General features: G+C 29.2%; 1 protein-coding gene across 2 annotated transcripts; it reads right to left on the bottom strand.

Annotated features, from left to right (window-relative positions):
• Nucleotides 1-221: 221 nt before the first annotated feature.
• Nucleotides 222-17743, bottom strand: LOC142321928 (cathepsin B-like). 2 transcript variants are annotated; one of them, XM_075360454.1, is made up of 7 exons: nucleotides 17617-17743; nucleotides 16374-16512; nucleotides 14822-15040; nucleotides 7934-8134; nucleotides 6341-6494; nucleotides 3248-3364; nucleotides 222-492 (listed from the first exon to the last, which is right to left on the bottom strand). In XM_075360454.1, the coding sequence occupies exons 2-7, from the start codon at nucleotides 16506-16508 to the stop codon at nucleotides 284-286; spliced, it is 1035 nt and encodes a 344-aa protein (XP_075216569.1). In that variant the 5' UTR covers nucleotides 16509-16512; nucleotides 17617-17743; the 3' UTR covers nucleotides 222-283. The 2 variants fall into 2 exon arrangements, with proteins under 2 accessions (XP_075216569.1, XP_075216568.1); XM_075360453.1 differs by lacking the exon at nucleotides 17617-17743 and adding an exon at nucleotides 17395-17516.
• Between the last annotated feature and the right edge of the window lie 531 nt (nucleotides 17744-18274).

The raw sequence follows: 18274 nt of genomic DNA, 5'->3' as shown, positions 1-18274 counted from the left end.
CTAGAAGGGCTGTTAAGAAGTTTTTTTAGAACAATTATTATAGTTTTACAACCAAAATATCTCTGAGGTAGGGTTTACCCAATGATTTCAAATTTGAGCTCTCAGGCACACCATTTTTCAAACACTATGAAATTCATTATAATCCAAATAATTTTTATAGGGGTAATTGTTGCTGATTCAACCTTTTACTGTTATATAATAAATAAATAATAATGGCCAAATTTTCAAATCACTATTAATTTTATTACTTTAAAAAGTTAATGACATTTTCTAAATCAATGGATTAAACTGAAGGAAGGCCAGCATTGATTCTTGATTCAAAACCACATTCATTATTCCCACGAATAATTTTAAATAATCCTTTATCACCCCAGTCTGAATTCCAGGAATTTTGAACTAGCCAGTATTTGACTCCTTTTTCTTTCCCCCATCCAATCAATTTTACAGCATGTCCACCTTGCCATGTGCTTTGTGAGCTATGTTGGTATACACCTGAAGAAAAAAAGATTTACAATAATTAAAATACAGACTGGAGAAGGGAAATATGGTGGTTTTTAGTTAATCACAAAACTGTCAGTTATTGCTTGAGAAAAAGTTTATTGGCACACACACACAATTGTTATTATATAGCATTTAATGATATTAATGTTTGGAAAAACAAATCTTTCAAATGGTACCCATTTTTGTTTATACAATATTTTAAGCGTATTTAAGAAGAACCTCCATTCTTCTTAGCAGGTATCTGACAATTTGGATGATTTGTTGATGAACACTGTCCATCTAATAAAAAAGGCTTAGTCTCCTAGATGCAGAACTTGAGGTATCCCCATAAAAAAATCACACATTGATAATCTGGGGACCAAGGGAACCACGCAACATCACCAAATTGGACATGATTTGGTTGGGAGACAGTGGCAAAGAATATCCATTATTGGGCTGTGTGAGATGTCGCCCCACCCACTGAAACCACACCACTGAATAGTAATCCACCTTCTCCATTACTCCACACAAAAAATATGTTTTTCATCTCAATGTATCATTCAGCATTAACATTATTACCATTTTGTTCATAAGATCCAATGACGTATTTCTTCTCCAACGTGCACCAAATTGTAACTTTTGGACTATGTACTGGTTTTATGGATTTCTCGAAAATTCCCAGTAGCCCAGAAGCAACAATTCTGTTTCTTAACTGCACTATTATGATGAAAATGAACTTCGTCACTCATCAACAAGACAGTGTTTTCATTTTCCTCATAAAGTGACAACATAGTGCGAGCAAAATTCATTCGCTGAGTGCAATCTGTTTCTTTCATCTCCTGCACAACAACTAACTTGGTTGGGTGAAAATGGAATTCTTCATGTAAAATGCACCTCACTGATCGATTGCTGATTTGAAGTTCAGCAGCATGTATCTGAGCAGAAAAGCCTGGTCTTGGTAGCAATGCTGTTCTAACTAACCTTATCCACATTTTCCAGAGTACATATTGTATGTTTTGCATATGGTAGTTTTTTCTCCTGTTGAATTGATGTTGAGCACCCTAAACGAACATTATTAACCCAATATAATATTGTATTACAACTGTGAACAGGGTAATTCAGTGAATGTTAAATCTGCACTGAAACTCAGACTGATACACTATTCAACTGAATGGTGTGTATCACTGATACACCATTCTTAAAAAAACAGTAGTTGTATGCAAAAACACTATGATCTAACTTTCATGATGCAGACTGAAAGTGAAATGCTATAAACAAAGGAATGAAATGGCCCTGCTCGCACTGCATTTTCATTCATACCAGCCAAATACTGGCCATTTCAAAAACATCTTTTTTCCCTGCACCATCATGTCAAAGGGCCTCATCATGAACTACATATGTTTTACAGATTTGCTTACCTGTTTTGAAAAAATTCTAAGTGGCATATCTATTTTAAGTGTCTTATCTATATGTGTTAAGAGCTAAACTGTAATTAATTCTTCTTTGTTTATTTTATGTTATTGTAAATGTATCTGCAGCAGAGATTCTATTAAATGGAAGTCAAATTTTTAAGCAAGTAAATAATTACAGAACTAATATTCATAATGTAATTTGTATTGATGTTTATACAAACAGATATTATTTTTATTTAAATAAAATTATTATTTTTTAGTTGCATTCAATTGTTAAAAATTGGTAGAAAATATGGAATTTCAGTAGATCTTTCAGAATATGTATATTATATTAATTTCAAATTGTGCTTATATGCACAAGCACATGGGTACATTTATACATAATCAGTTCTTGATACCTTACAAATACATTCAGAACAGTACACAAAATTGTTATACATTAAATAAACTTTTAATTTCAACCTTATTAACAAGTACCCAGTATATATCACAAAATTTGATGTATATTCTAAAATAAACAACAACAACAGCTAAAAATAAGAAACCCTGCATACAAATAGACCTAAAGGTTATTCCATTTATTAATTTTTTTTTTCAGTAAGATATTTTTGAGGTTGATTATTGAGTAGATGTGGGCCTAGGATATACAGAAGTTTATTTTATCTATTGTGTCTGTACTTACTGTCATAAAGCTTTTTAAACTGATGACTGCTTAAAAATGAACTTAAATAATAAAAAATAAAATTCAGTTTATATTATGATCTGATTAATTAATTCACAAAAGTGACTTGCACCTGTAAAGTACATCACAAACGTTTTCATGTGGTGTGAAGGAGTTGGAAGCCAACTACAGCAGAATTCTGAAATGCAGTAGAATAAAAAACAACTGTGATACTAAATACTACCACTTTACTGGAGAAATTATTGACCATCATCAACCCTACTATATTCTTCAGAAATTTACTATCAAGAAAGCTACATAATTAAAATCAATGGAAATCAATATAATAATATTATTGTAACATGTCGATTGTTTCTGTGTATATGTGCAATATATGGACTTAATAATAAATATGCATAGGTACAAATTCAAACTAAATCTGTCTATGAGCTATATGGAAGCATGATAAGTTAATGATATTCAGAAATTAGGTAAATAATAAATGAACATGCTAAAAATAATTTAAAACAAAAAAAATCTTAGAAGTAGAAGAGAAATTGCAATAATATTTACTTGGATTCATCTCAAAGGATTGATATAGAATACCGAACTGAAGACAGAATATGCCCACAATTCACTACTTACAGTTTCATTATATGTTGATAATAACAGTAAATATTTTAAACATACATACCACTCTTATAAGAGAAAAAATCACTGTACACACTGAAAGCAGCTTCAACAGGTCCATACTTATATATTTCTTTCATAATAGCTGTTTCAGTTGAACTCACGGTGTAAACAGATTTGACTGTAAGATAGGAAAAAACACAATCATTAATTTATTTAGATATTATGAGTTATTTATCAAAATTACTTAAAATAAGTCTGTTGCTGGAAATAATAAGCAAAAATTCATGTATATTCATATATGTTTACTGGTAAAAAGTGTGTGTTTTAAGAAAACACTTCCAGCTAGAATGCACTCTGGAATTTGCTTCAAATATTTTTATCTTCTGTATTTACAATTAAAGATCACTATTTTATTTTTAGTAAAATTATGAAAAGTAATGCTTATGCATGAATCTCTGTATGTATTTATCTACCTGAATATATGGCTGTAACTCACTATTTATGACCTAAACAAAATTCCCACAAAGCAACGGAGTCTTCCAGCATGATTTGGCGCCATGCTATATTACCAAAAAAGGGGAAAATCTTTCAAAGAGCAAAAATTACAATATTCCTGTGGCTAGGCAGCACCCAGACTTAAACCCAATTGAAAATCTTTGGGCAGTTATCAAAAAACTACTCAAAAATGAATTGTGTCACAAAAACTGACCTCATTGAACCAAAATCTGTATTGTTTCATAAAGAAGAAATAAAAAAGAATGTTTAAGTACTGTTGTTGAATCGATGACAAATTGCGTATGTGAAGTGATAAAGAATTAAGGAGAAAATACTAATTACTAGGTACTTACAAATTTTACAGGTATGTTTTTTTTCTAAGTAAAGGTACTTCTTATTAAATAACATCTGTGTTCAAATTAATTTGCAGAAACATACAATTTAATCTGAATACAGATGTTGTTTAATAAAAAGTACCTTTTTATATATATAAAAAAAAACACATATATATATATATATTTAAAGCTTAACCACCAAAACACAGTAACAGATTAAACCTAAAAAAATGAACAACACAATTCCACTGCCATATGTTGATGAATTATTTGAATTTTCAAAAGATACATATAAATATATATTTTTATCACTATATACCTAATTTAATATTGGCAACCAAACACGGTATAAAAATTCAGATGTAAACTGATGCACAGTATATGGATGCGGTGATACAAGCTTCATTCCCACCGTGCAGTTCTCCCACCATAGCGGTTCTGCAGCTCCACCACTCTCAGGCACCAATAAAAGAGCGTGCACCATGAGAGTGAATTCAATTCGTCGTTGACTATCACCTGGAGAAGACCAAGAAGAAGAAGACAGAAGAACTACTCTGGCCGGCTCAACATGGGACCTCCAAGGGAATGCCAACATCCCCGCCGGAACAGCAGGCCTGGTCGGCCCCCGAGGGAGTCGCTGGATGCGGACGCTACCTTCCCGCTCCAGCTCCAGCTTGCTGGACTTCAGGACTTCGCCCTGGCCGGCGGACACGGCAGCAGCAGCTGGCCCAGCGTGGGATCACTCAGGGAGAGCCACCTCGGCCCCGCTGGCAAAGGATGGCCTACGCCGACCTGACACTGCCGGACTCTGGGGGCCACCACTGCCACGCTGTAGGGGGAACCCAACTGCCGCTGAGGGAAAGCCCGGTCGGACTTCAATGGACGAGCCGCAACTTCTTGACTTCGTTGGAGAATAGCTTCCGGACCCAACAGCTCTTCTCAGAGCTAACGCAAAAAACGGCCCTTTTCAGGGCCACCACAAGGTTATGAAATATGAACCGTCGAAGCCATTCAACAGCCATTCTCAAGGCTACTATAAGGTTAGCAATTAAAACGGGCTGTCAAAGCCAATCGACGACGATATATATATATATATATATTTTTTTTTTAAAGTCAATTTTTTCTAGATCCATATCCCTCTGTACTAATATATTATATATATAATCCAACTTTATCCACCTAAGTACAGAAATTAAAAAGTAAATAAGATGATACTTATCTCATTTTTTCATAACTTCTAATAGTGCTTTAGTGACAACCCACATCTTCAGTTGTAATTTTTTTTGTTTTTTATTTTTATATCAAACTACATATTAAACTCAAAGTCATTTAAAATATACATAAATATTTTTTGATAATATATGTAATATATTTTTTTATGTAATTTAAATTGAAAATTAAGAATTAAAATATGAGAAGTTTTTTAAAAATTTTAATTTTTTTATTTTAATATTGGCCAGCCAAGACACAGTATATTTTATCATATTTATTATTTTATATATATTAACTTATCAATTCTGAAGTTAAATTTAATTTAAAATTGAAGTAAAATTTAATTTTTTTATATATTTAAAAAAAATTGTTTTAAATTGTCATTTTTTAAAAATTAGTAATTTTAATTCTTAATTTTTAATTTTAAATTGATAAAAAAATGAAATTACATATATTATCAAAAAATCTTTACATATATTTTAAATATCTTTAAGTTTAATATGTAGTTTCATATAAAAATTAAATAAACTAAAATTACAACTGAAGATGTAGGTTGCCACAAAAGTGCTATTGTAAAGTTATAAAAAAATAAGGTGTCATTTTATTTACTTTTTAATTTCTGTACTTAAGTGGATGAAGTTGGATTTTATATATATATATATTTTCACATGAACAATTTAATAAACAAGAAGATCCTAAGATGAATACAGATTAAGAACAAGTTGCAATTATAAATGAACTAATCGCAGATTCATTGCAGTGTTCCTTCTTTTGGAAAACCAAAAGTAAAATAACGCATTGAATAGAAATATTAGAAAAAAGATTTTGCAATATTAAATTTTTTGTAATATCATTAAATTGTTAAAAGGTATGATTTAGATATGTGCTATGTTAGTTTGAATAAACTTCTAAAAGATGACTTGAGAGATTAAAAACAATCATGATTATAAGAACAATGAATGCTTGGTTCAATTCTCATAATAAAATCAACAAGCAAACTCATTAAGTACTGACTCTGTTATTGAGTATATTTGGTTCGATAAACTTTGAAAATTTATTTAACTAACACAATCATTTAAAACTGAATCACAATTCATGCTATAAATTCTTACCTTTTTTATGATCCTTGTCAAATGGTGTTGTATACTTTGAGTTGGTGCATTTACTACTGCATTCTGGAGTAAACATTGGATCTAAGGAAGAGCACTTTGGTCTTGGTCCTTCTACATGATGTTCACATGGCTGTTTTGAATATGGCTGACAACCCTAAAAAAAAAAATGTATTTATTTTAAAATCAAACAAAAGTATATTTTTGACTTTGCATACAAATGAAAAAAAAAAAAACGTAATTATCTGTCTTTTTAGACATCACTCTTGAACAAGTTATCTTTATTTTACGAGTATTTGGGTATTAGAACTAAATAACATTAAAAAAATATGTCAAAGACAAAGTAATTAAAATGTTATTAAAAGTAATTGACTTTTAATAACTTTTATCTAAATTATATATATTAAGTTTGACAATTTTCCCATTTACCTATAATCTGCTGATGGAAGAGGCTACTATTCTCTCTCTCTCTTTTTCTGTTTAGCCTCCCGAACCACTGTCAGGTTTTACTTCAAAGGATGAATGAGGATAATATGTATGAATTTAACTGAAGTGTAGTCTTGCACAGACTCAGGTCAACCATTCCTGAGATGAGTGGTTTATCAATACTAGCTGACAAAATTGTGTAACACATTTATAGAAAAAACTTTTAATATCTCTTAAGAAATAAAAAGAAATTAAAGATGAAATGGGGTTTTAGTTTAGAGTTATTTGGATTTTATTATGTCTGACATTTTCCACATATCGTAAGATACATATTTTTATTTATTAAAATATATTTTTTAAATATACCATATTGACATTTTTTTGCAGAACTATTTTTTTAATAAATTTGTTATGTAAAATATTATTGGGCAGTATGTCATTGAAAATCTAGAATTTTCATTTTAAATCGTGTATCAGGGTAACATTAATAATACTACTTTACTTTAAATTGTAAGTATATTGATTGATTATTCGTAAATTTAAAAAATAACAGTTTTTTGTTATTAAAACTAATAGATGTACAGCACATGTAATTTTTTGTTTATTTCTACTATACCTCTTCCATATTAAAATTAACTACTTTTAAATTAAATTATATTAGAATAATTTCTTCTTTAAAAAGATTAAATCAAGATTAAAAGCATTTTAAATAACTTATGAGAAGAGTTACACATTTTTTACTCATTAAGTAATATTCCTCTTAACAATATTGGTAGATAAACATATATTCACAAAAATTCATGTTTGTTCTCTTATTAAATCTTTTTAATAATTTTGTATCTCTTTTTACAATAAATGTATGATTGATTTTAAATAATGCACAGCTAGATTGGATTTATATATTTGTAAGGTCTTTCATTTGCTTTTTGTAAAGTTTGTCTTTGATATTTCATAAATCTTTTTAACCTATATAATATAGCAGTCAGGACAATTTTATTCATACATACCATTAAAAGATGAATAATTCATCTTTTCTTAAATGGTATGAAAAATAAAATAAAATATGTGAAACATCTTTCCATACACAATAAAAAACAAATGGAAGAGTAAATTTTTTGAACCATAAGTGAAATTATCCTACAAAATAATAAATAAAATCAATGTATTTACTTCGCTTGAGTTGAAATCTCCTCCAGAGACAATTCCATAAGTGCTAAAATGCGTCCAGGCTTCTTCTGGATAACCACCAAAACAGCCGTCTCCACAGTCACTACAACAATCCATCAACTCTTCAGCAGATAAATGTCCATTGAACTTTCCATTAGTAGCAATACACAATCTATCAGTAAATGCAGATGCTGCACCCACTGCCTGTAACAAAAAAAATGTACTGTAATTAACTTATTATTTAAATAATTACATATAATAATTAAACTATCTGTATGATTTGTGTTCTTCCTCCTCCCCAAACAAATTTTTACCTGACTGACTATTACTGTATATTTTCTTATAACAAAGAAAAAAGTAATAAACATACCAGAAATCACCTTTTCATTTTTAGTTTTGTTAAACTGAAAAAATACAAAAAAAGAAATAAAAACAGGGACAAAACTCCCTCTTCGTACATATTTTAATTATGAAGTGTGTGTGTGTGTGTGTGTGTGTGTGTGTGTGTGTGTGTGTGTGTGTGTGTGTGTGTGTGTGTATTTGTTAGCATCTTATTTTATATAAATGAGAATTAGCTGGAACAAAATCTTCATGTTTGGCATGGTGATTTCTAGACAAGCTGCATTGATGATGTTAAAGTTTGAAGTCAATGTTTCAAAGAGGTGATAGATAGATGGTGCCAAATGTTATCTCAGGTACCCCACTGGGTCGGTCTAGTAGTAAAGGTTGTTATCATAAATCAGCTGATTTTGAAGTTGAGAGTTCTTAGGTTCAAATTCAAGTAAAGGCAGTTACTTTTATAGGACTTGAATACTAGCAAGTAGATACAAGTGGTTTTTGGTGGTTGGGTTTCAATTAATGACACATCTCAGGAATGGTCAACCTGAGACTGTACAAGACTACACTTCATTTAAATTCATACTTATCATTCTCATTCATCCTCTGAACTAATACCTTATAGTTGTTCCGGAGGTTAAACAGAATAAAAAGTGTTATCTCAGGTCATTTTCCAAGAAAGTTTAAATGAATTTTTGCCAAGTTTTTTTTGTTATAGGTACTGCAGTGAAATTTTTGCCAAAAAAAGAGAAGTGATGTAAAAGATGAGGATGATTGTGACTGCTCATTATTTCCACACAAATTTATTATATCATAATATATACTTTTGTTCTCTCCTGATATAACATTCTCTCTTTTTTCTCTTTAGCCACCACAGTCACCATAATGTATTACTTCACAGGATGAATGAGGATGACATGTATGAATGTAAATGAGTGTAATCTTGTATAGTCTCAGGTCGGCCATTCCTAAGATATGTGGTTAATTGAAACCCAACCAACAAAAGAACACCAGTATCCATGATGTATTATTCAAACCCATATAAAAGTAACTGCCTTTAATAGTATTTGAACCTTAAAACTCTTGTCATTGAAATCAGCTGATTTGTAATGACGAGTTCATCACTAGATCAATCTGGTGAGTTCCCTGATATAACACTGCTAATATATATAAAATCAAGTTCCAACCAGTAAATATTCTTTAATTGGTAAAAAAAAAACATTAACTTCGATTTATCATTTAAAATGTTTAAGAAATATAAGCATTACGAGTAACTTATAGAATACAGAACGCATAGAAAAGACAGGAATAAACAAAGCATCAAAAAAATGAAATCAACTTCACATAGAACTGACATCACTAAAAAAAACTAATGAAGATAAGGCTCATGACCATGACGATTTTAAATACAAGAAAAGAAAAAAATTGAAGGTAAAGGTGGGGTGGAGTTTTCACTTTGTCAACCCTAAAGGCAGAGTACTACCAACACTGACTTTCATTTGGAAGATTTTGGTTCTAAATTGGTCATGCTCAGGATTTTTCCCATTCTGCAAAATTAATTTTTTTGTTATCAAAAATTAATGGAAAAGAAGTTGAACTGGGCAACAGACTATTAATGGGTGAATGAATAAATAAATAAAAATTTATTTAAATTTATACATAATAAGGTCTATTTTTCCCTTCAATCTAAATTTCACATATTGTAAACAAGTTAAAACAATCATTTAATCTAGAAAGTAATAAGACGTTTATTTACTTAAAATACAAAATATTTAAGAAAAGGAAAAGAGTAACCAAAAGAAATCAAAATAGCAAACTTCATACACAGGCTACCACAATATTAATATCTTTATAATGCTGCATATTTCTGCACACTGCAGTAGAAAATATAATAAAACCAAGAAAAAAATATTCTTTTTCACAGTTAAACTAGTTCACAAGGATTTCATGAAGTCCTTGTGAACTAATTTAACTGTCATCAATTTTCAAAGCTGAACACCTCCACAAAAAATCAAATCATCATCTACGGCTATAATTTAGGGAAATTACCCTTGATATGATCACATTTTACAAACTCAGAAAATTATTCTTGTAATGTTGCAGTACCATTACTAAAAGAACTACTTAATAGAAGATCTGAAAAAATTATTCCATATATTTTAGAAACAGATCATTTTAATATTGTTAAAAAAAATTGTGAATATTTTAAAATGAGTGAATATATTTCTATATACTTGTGTATATTTCTGTTCTATAGATTAAGAGGCTAGCAGGTATGTATCCATGTTGTAAGGTAATGCTATCGGCCTTTATATATCACCCAACTTCACTGAAACAATTGAGTCAACTATCTAAACAATTTGTATTGTGTGTATGATAGTTGCAAAATTCAAATTCATTGTGATTAAATGAAGCCCTCTTTTTTTTAAGAAAAAGATAAAGTATAATTAAAAGCTGTTATAGACATGGCCAGCAAGATCACTTGCCAGGTGTGTGACTGAAAAAAATAACTAATTAAAAACATAAATAAGTTTAAATATTGATTTCAATAGTTACATTCATCAGTCTATAATTTCCTACATACAGTCGCCTCCTGAACATATTTTACCAAGTTTAACCACTCTTCTTATTAGTCTAATAGTTTATTCTTATTAGTCTATTAGTTTTCTAATAATATTTCTCTTGCAAACAAACTGACCTAATTCTGGGCAAAATCCTACAGTAACCAAAAAATACTCACACCTTCCTCTCAATAATATCACACAAAGATTGTAACCTTGTGCTTTCCTTTCCATAAGAAATATTCTGTCTAGGGTGTTTCTTTAAACCTAATATTAAAAAAAAAATCAGGAATTCTTAATTACTTCTTGAATCCTATAAGTCTGTAATTGGGCCGAATGTTTTTACAAACTGCTTTAAAAATCACATTTTTTTGTTAAACACGTTGGCTGCCGCAATGTATAACAAGAAACATTCCCCAAGGGGATAAACGATATACTATTAGTATTACTACTAATAGTGTTGTATATCATACATATATAGGTATAAATACAATGAAAAACCCAAAATTTATGAAAAAAATGTGAGATCACCGGTGATCCTCACGGCCATTAAACAATACTAAATAATCACAGGGCCGTGAGATCACCGGCGCTATTCACAAATATTTTATTTTTGTTTACAACGGTGAAATTTTACAATGGTGAACCTAATGATTGTTTCTTATGTTTGTACATAAAACAATTTACACACATATATATGTCACATACAATGCACTGTCGAAATAAGTTTAACAGTTTTTTGAGCAACAGCTTGTGCTTTCTTAGATGCTTCTGCGTAACACATTTTACAACATCGTCTAATCTTCCTGTTATTGTTGTCTGAAACTGTAGTGGTAAGTAATTTATGTTGATCAGATAATGATTGTATGTTTACATGCTGTTGCAAAGGATTTCCATCTTTATCGATGCCCAACATTTCAAGGACCAATTGTTCTCTGAATTCGTTGATTTCAATTTGTTTCTAATGGAAGTGTTTAAAAATTATCCACGAATTCACAACAGCTGTGCTCAAAAGCAATTTGAACACTACCTTATGGTACCACCGGATTGTCTTCCGTAGAGGAGTATAGTAGCTGGACATTTGGTCAGATAGGTCAACACCTTGTTTCCCTTTGTTGTAGTCTTGAATAGCCAACGGCTTCATTATAACTTCACCTTTTCGGTTACAACGTCCAGTTTCACTCACTTCTAATGTATGTTTAGTTGAAAGAAAATGAACTTCCCGTTTGTCCTTCCATTTCCCAACGACACCTTTGCTGTTTTGCTTACCTACAATATCGCCACTTTTTATTTTCTGCAGCATTACGTCTTCAGGTGAGTACTTTCCATTTTTTCTTAAAGTTCCTAATAAATGTGTATTTTGTTGAAGCAATTTACTAGAAAGTGGAACAGACGTGTAAAAATTGTCAGTTATCACAATTCTTCCTTCTTGAAGGTACTTTTCTGCCAGCTGCATTACAATGTTTTCAGTAACGCTCCCTGTTTTGTCGTCAGACCGACCACAGTACACCGACACTTGCAGAGTATAACCCAGAGGATTACACAATTTGAATAATTTAACTCCATATTTATGACTTTTATTAGGAATATACTGGCGAAAAAATAATCGTCCTCGAAAAGGGATCATTGTTTCTTCAACAGCTAACATCTCACCGGAACAATATTGTACGTAAAACTTTGTATCAAATCAATTATATCTCTAATTTTATATAACCTGTCATCTTTATTTACAAGTTCTTGATCTGCAAAATGTACGAATCTCAATAATATCTGAAACATGTTGCAGCTCATTACTTTAGGGGCAATGGAATTTCTGAACAAAATGTTGGTACTCCAGTAATCACTAATTTTAGGAAACTTTACTATACCCATGTAAATTAATAATGCAAAAAACTGTTTCATTTCAGTTTCATTTGTATCAATCCACTTAGAAACTCTATATGAACGTCTCGTTTTGGTTCTCAATTGAAAATTAGCATGATTCTTGTTAGTCTGTAGCACAATCAGTTTCAAAACATCATCGTCCATAAACCTCTTGTACAAATCGAAAACATTAATTTGATTTTTGTCGTCTGAGTAGTTTTCTTCATTGTAACGTTCTTCTCCACTAAACGTAATGTATGATGGTAATATTGTTTCATCAACCTCATGCCATATATTATCAGAAGCATTGAAAACATTATTTACATTCTCATTTGTGGTACGATCACTGACTGAGAAATAATTAACGTCAGTTTCTTCTTCTGAAGATTCTGTCGAGTCTGAAAATAGAGAAACTTCATCTTCCACATCACCCTGTGAATCCGCATCATTTTGTAGATCCGCCAACAACCGTTTTGTTGATAATGATCGTTTTCTTTCAGTCCGGGTACCACTAGTACCCGGCTGATCCATTTACTATGTACTATATATTTTCTATGTACTATATACTACGTACTTGTTCTTCTTTCTGTACCATATTTTCATATCACTTATTGGGGTGAATACACCAACCTCCACAAAATTTTTATCTTTTTTCTGCAACATCTCTTCCTTATTAACTTGCATACAACATATTGTAAACAATAAAAATAATTTACAACATAACAATAATAAACAACATAAATAAAAAATTAACAACATAACTAATTTAGTGTTGCCACATGCACCCTAATTTCTGTTGAAAAGGTTTAAAGGATATGAAATTAGTTCCTTTTGAGAGGTATTCATAAGAATATTATTGATTTTGTCATCATTTTGAAGAATGCTGTAATCACCTTAATATCACCCTTTGCCCTTTAGCAGTGTGCCCAATTTGCAAAGCATGTAGCCTTTATATAAAAATGTTACTGCAAAAATGTTTTTACCACTGTTTATATTCTAGGTGATGATATCATGGAAGTGTTTTTCGTCCCCCCCAAAAAAAACCCACTGTTTATATTATTCCATTTATTATGATTTAAGTTTCAAAATTTATCATAACTTAAATCGTCCTAAGTTTAATAAGTTTTATTCAAACTTAAATTATTCAGAAGCTCAAAATGAACACATACAGAACCGTTTATTTGATTTTGAGAACAGTGTTAAAAAAAAAATTGTTGGTAAAAATAAAGGAAATGTTTACTATTTTATAGTTATCTGCATTACATTTTTTTTTTGAGATTTTTTTATCATCATCGCAATTATCGTGATGAAGGTTGTTGTACTTTTGTTGAACAACATATTGTTGATGACAACATGTTGCTGAAGATTGTTGTGTACATTTTTTTGAATGTGAACACTTGTAGCTAACACTGCCAGATTTTCATCCAGTAAACCCACCACAGTAATGGATACTATTTTTCCTTAATCTTCCTGAATTATTTTTATAAATAATTTACCCTTACGCAGTTCATTTGTTTACTTCTTAGAACTTTGCCTTTTCCTAAAGTCAGTACTTGATAGCATTTTTCGTCCCCAAAAAATCCCACTGGAAAGCAAGATCTTACCTTATCATGGTATAATTTGGTAACTAAAAATTAGAAGAAGATTTTTTTCAAAATATTTACTAGGTATGATGAAAATTAGTGGATTAATATATATATGAATTAAAGAGCTCGTAATACAAATATTAGAAGATATTGCTAGGAAGGGAATTTGCGGGTAAATCATACAAAGGAACAAACTAGGTTGGTCATCCATCCACTAATACGTTTAACTTTTGTTTTAGTGGTAACAGATAGCTGTAATAATAGATAATAATTATGCAGGTAGATAACCATATGAATTTGTAAACAGATTTTTGAAGGTGTAAGATTTAGTAACATAAGTAAGGTTTAGTAAGATTAGTTGAGATTAAGATAGTCCAGTGACTGATGATTCCAAAATGGATAAAATACAAGTTTATTTTAATGATACTGAAAATATTATTCAGTAAAAATTGTTTGCAGATAATCAGTTAACATAACCTGATAAAATATTTTTTTTTGTTGAGAAATAAAAGCTAATCATGTTGTAAATGAAAAGAGTAAATTACCCAGCAAGAACCACAATCTCCTTGATCTCTTATCTGTTGAAGAGATTTGCATTTTTTCCACTTCTTTCGAGCATCAAATGTTTCTGGTAGCTTTTTGTCATCAATATCAGTGATTGGTGCTCCAAGAGGAAGTTTCGATTTACCATTTTTCAATTCTTTCACACCAAGCAATTTACTTACATACGATTTTGGTAGACTGGGATCAAAATTCTGACCTGCCTGAAATAAAAGGAAGACTTTGTTAATTTACATGTAATAATTACATCTGATCGACTAAAGAAAAATGGTTCTGATCCTTTTAAAACTGCAAACCAAATTGTCAATAAACATAAAAGACATAAAAATTGTCAATAAACATAAAAATGCTGAAATATTATTACATTTTAATAACTAGTATAATATAATTAAATGAATATTCTACTATTCTTGAATGGGTTAAATAATAAATAAATTCATAAATCATATTTTATAATGAAAGTATTTTATTTTAGAGATTTAAATTATTAATAAAAGTTAATTATTACATTAAAATAAAAAAATACATTGTTTCCTTCAGCTGATATTTTTTGAAAGACAACTATAATTCTAAATTTGAACATTAATTTTAAATAAAATTCTTCAAAATATGTATATTGCTGGCAAAACACAATTTCATAAATACTATTTTTGACATATGGATGAAAAGCTATAAAAAAAGGATTCGTAAGGATGTAGAAAGCAACTAATCAAGGATAGTATTGATTAAATTTGTCATAAAATAAATCCACTGAAGGTTATGCAGCAATACTGACTGTACATTTAAACCCATTACACATACCCCTACGACAAAGTTCATTTTTTTACTGTGTTTTTAACCTACAAAAAAATGATTCCTTGATATGATACAATATTTAATTTTAATTCCTAGATTCTGTTAGTAAAATCTCATAATTTTTATAGACAAAGTTATTTTTGTTAAATCAGATCCAGCTGAATAAGATCAAGTGAATAAAAATTGCATTGACTCGCTGAATTTCTAATTCTATAAAAATAAAGAAACAAATTAAATCATTTATTACAGTGTTTAAAAAATGCTTCCATTCACTATATTTTCTAAGCTTATAAAATCTGCAATAAAAAAAAAGTTGTCTATACTGTTAGATACCAACAGAAATAGTAGAATATTGCAATTTATTATTTCACAATATTATTTATTTAATATTTCACAACAGATTGCAATAAATCAAAAAGATCTGAAGAAAGATTAGTATTCTATTAAAATATTTAAAATTTACCTTCACGCAAGTAATTTAAAAAAAAAATTGTAATGTTATTAAATGTAACATAATTTTTTTATGAGGAAATCTTTTACAAGAATTCATCATACTTCAATTTAAAGACCACTCACTGAGTAAATCCCATCATTTGGAAACTTTATTTGTTTTTTTATTTAGGAAATAAGTTTTTAATTATTTATTAATAAAAACTGTTTAATATACAATTGTGTAATTGATGTATGTACAAGTTGTAACACATATTTTTTCTAATGTTTTAATTCATTAATCTGACTTACCTTCCATGTTGAATGAGGATCATTGTTAATAATGTCTATCCATTTACCTGCACTTTTAAATGGATTGGCTAACTCATTTTCTGGCCGTGCCAATACAATCACTGGAGCAAGAACTGTTATCAGCAGAAATCTCATTTTCCTAAATCAGTGAAAATTTAGAATAATCAATAATATTAATTTGCTTAGAAAAATACGTTTGACACAGATACGAAAGTTTTTATCAAACCTGTAGAAAATTGTTGCCATAAACTAATTTGTGCAAAGAACAACCAACCTTTTTTAGATTACACCTAAAATTTAAGTCAATGGCAAAGATATGACAAACTACAAAAAAATATTACAAGTGGGACAATGATGGTAAAGCAATTTAACATTAGTATACTCAAAGAATTTTACTTCATTCTAGTACACATATTCAGAACAGCAACAAGCAGACTTGAAGAACATTGTTCTTGAATTACATGTCTCTTTTGTGTTCTACTACAGGTGAAAAAATGATAACTGCAAATAATTTTTAAACATTTCATAATCCATTATATAGTTAGTTATTAATTAAAAAATGCAATTCTTAACAGAATAAATCTGACAAATACAGTCTATTAAACAAACGTTAAATACTTAATAACATTTCATGTTAAATGTAATGTCATACAACTAAGTTAATTAACCAACAATTAAAAATTTTATTTATGTTAAAAATGGGAAATAACATCAATAATAAACTTTTTTGTACTTCCTTAATGTCAATTATGATAATAAATTCATTTGTGTGTAATCTTAATTATTAACTTTTTAGGTATTTATGAATTTTAATTATATAATAAGTAGTATAAATACTACTTAATTACTACTTAAAGTAGTATTTATACTACTTATATAATTAAAATTCTTAAATACCTAAAATACATTAAATCTTTAAAAAATTCTTAAATACATAATAATTGGAGTAATTCTGAAATCTTAATTATTAATTTAAAGCAAATTTTCTTTTTCTGCATTAACTAACAGTTAAAAAGTATACCTGAAATTTGATGCAAAAATAACCATGTATTGGCATTAGATAATATCTTTGCTGAAATTCCAACCCAGTAATACCGAATTATAGTTTGGAATAAAATAAAAAAGAAATGAAATGAAAAATAATTTAGTAAATAATTATACCTATTAAATTAAATGTTATAATTAAATCAATACTGTAAGAAAAATGTAATAGCATTTAGTAAATATTATTGAAGTTGCTAACCTGATGTGGAAATTTGGTATTAAGGTAACAATAAAACTTTGATGAGTGATTTCCTTTTAAATATATACAAAGAGAAAACTGTAGATGCTTCATTCTGTTACTACTTACATGACGTTCTCAATTTTTTTCAATTGACAAGCTACTTAAAAATGATTGACAATCATTATCTTAAAAATTGAAATTGTTATTGGTAAAATAATAATTTTTTTTAATACATGATGGCTTCTTATCTTAAATCATGAAATAAAGTAAGCCAGAAACAGAATTTTGCTGGGATTTTTTTTTTAATGACAAACCACAATCAAAATTATAAAATAATTAAAGATCCTCTTTGTCAAGAGATCAATGAAAATTCTACTTAGTTAACAGAGATTTATGTAAATATTACATGTTACCTCAATTCTTATGCTCACCATTGTTTTTTTTAATAAACTAACTGTGGTTTCCTGTTACTTGTTTTGTTTTATTAAATTAGAAATGTATCCATTCAAATATGTAATTGATACAGTCTGTTTCAAACAAGAAATACTAACCATATTTTACTGTAGTAATAAGCAGTAGTAATAAGTAAAGTAAAAATGTGTCTTCCCTATTTATTTGCATGTATCTGTATATATTCCAGCAAAAATAAAAAAAAAATGTTTATAAGTAGTGCTTT

Source organism: Lycorma delicatula, chromosome 3 (genome assembly GCF_047948215.1).
Source record: "Lycorma delicatula isolate Av1 chromosome 3, ASM4794821v1, whole genome shotgun sequence".
In the NCBI taxonomy this organism is placed as follows: domain Eukaryota; kingdom Metazoa; phylum Arthropoda; class Insecta; order Hemiptera; family Fulgoridae; genus Lycorma; species Lycorma delicatula.
Note: the sequence above shows the minus strand (reverse complement) of the source record. Positions and strands in the feature narration are given on the sequence as shown.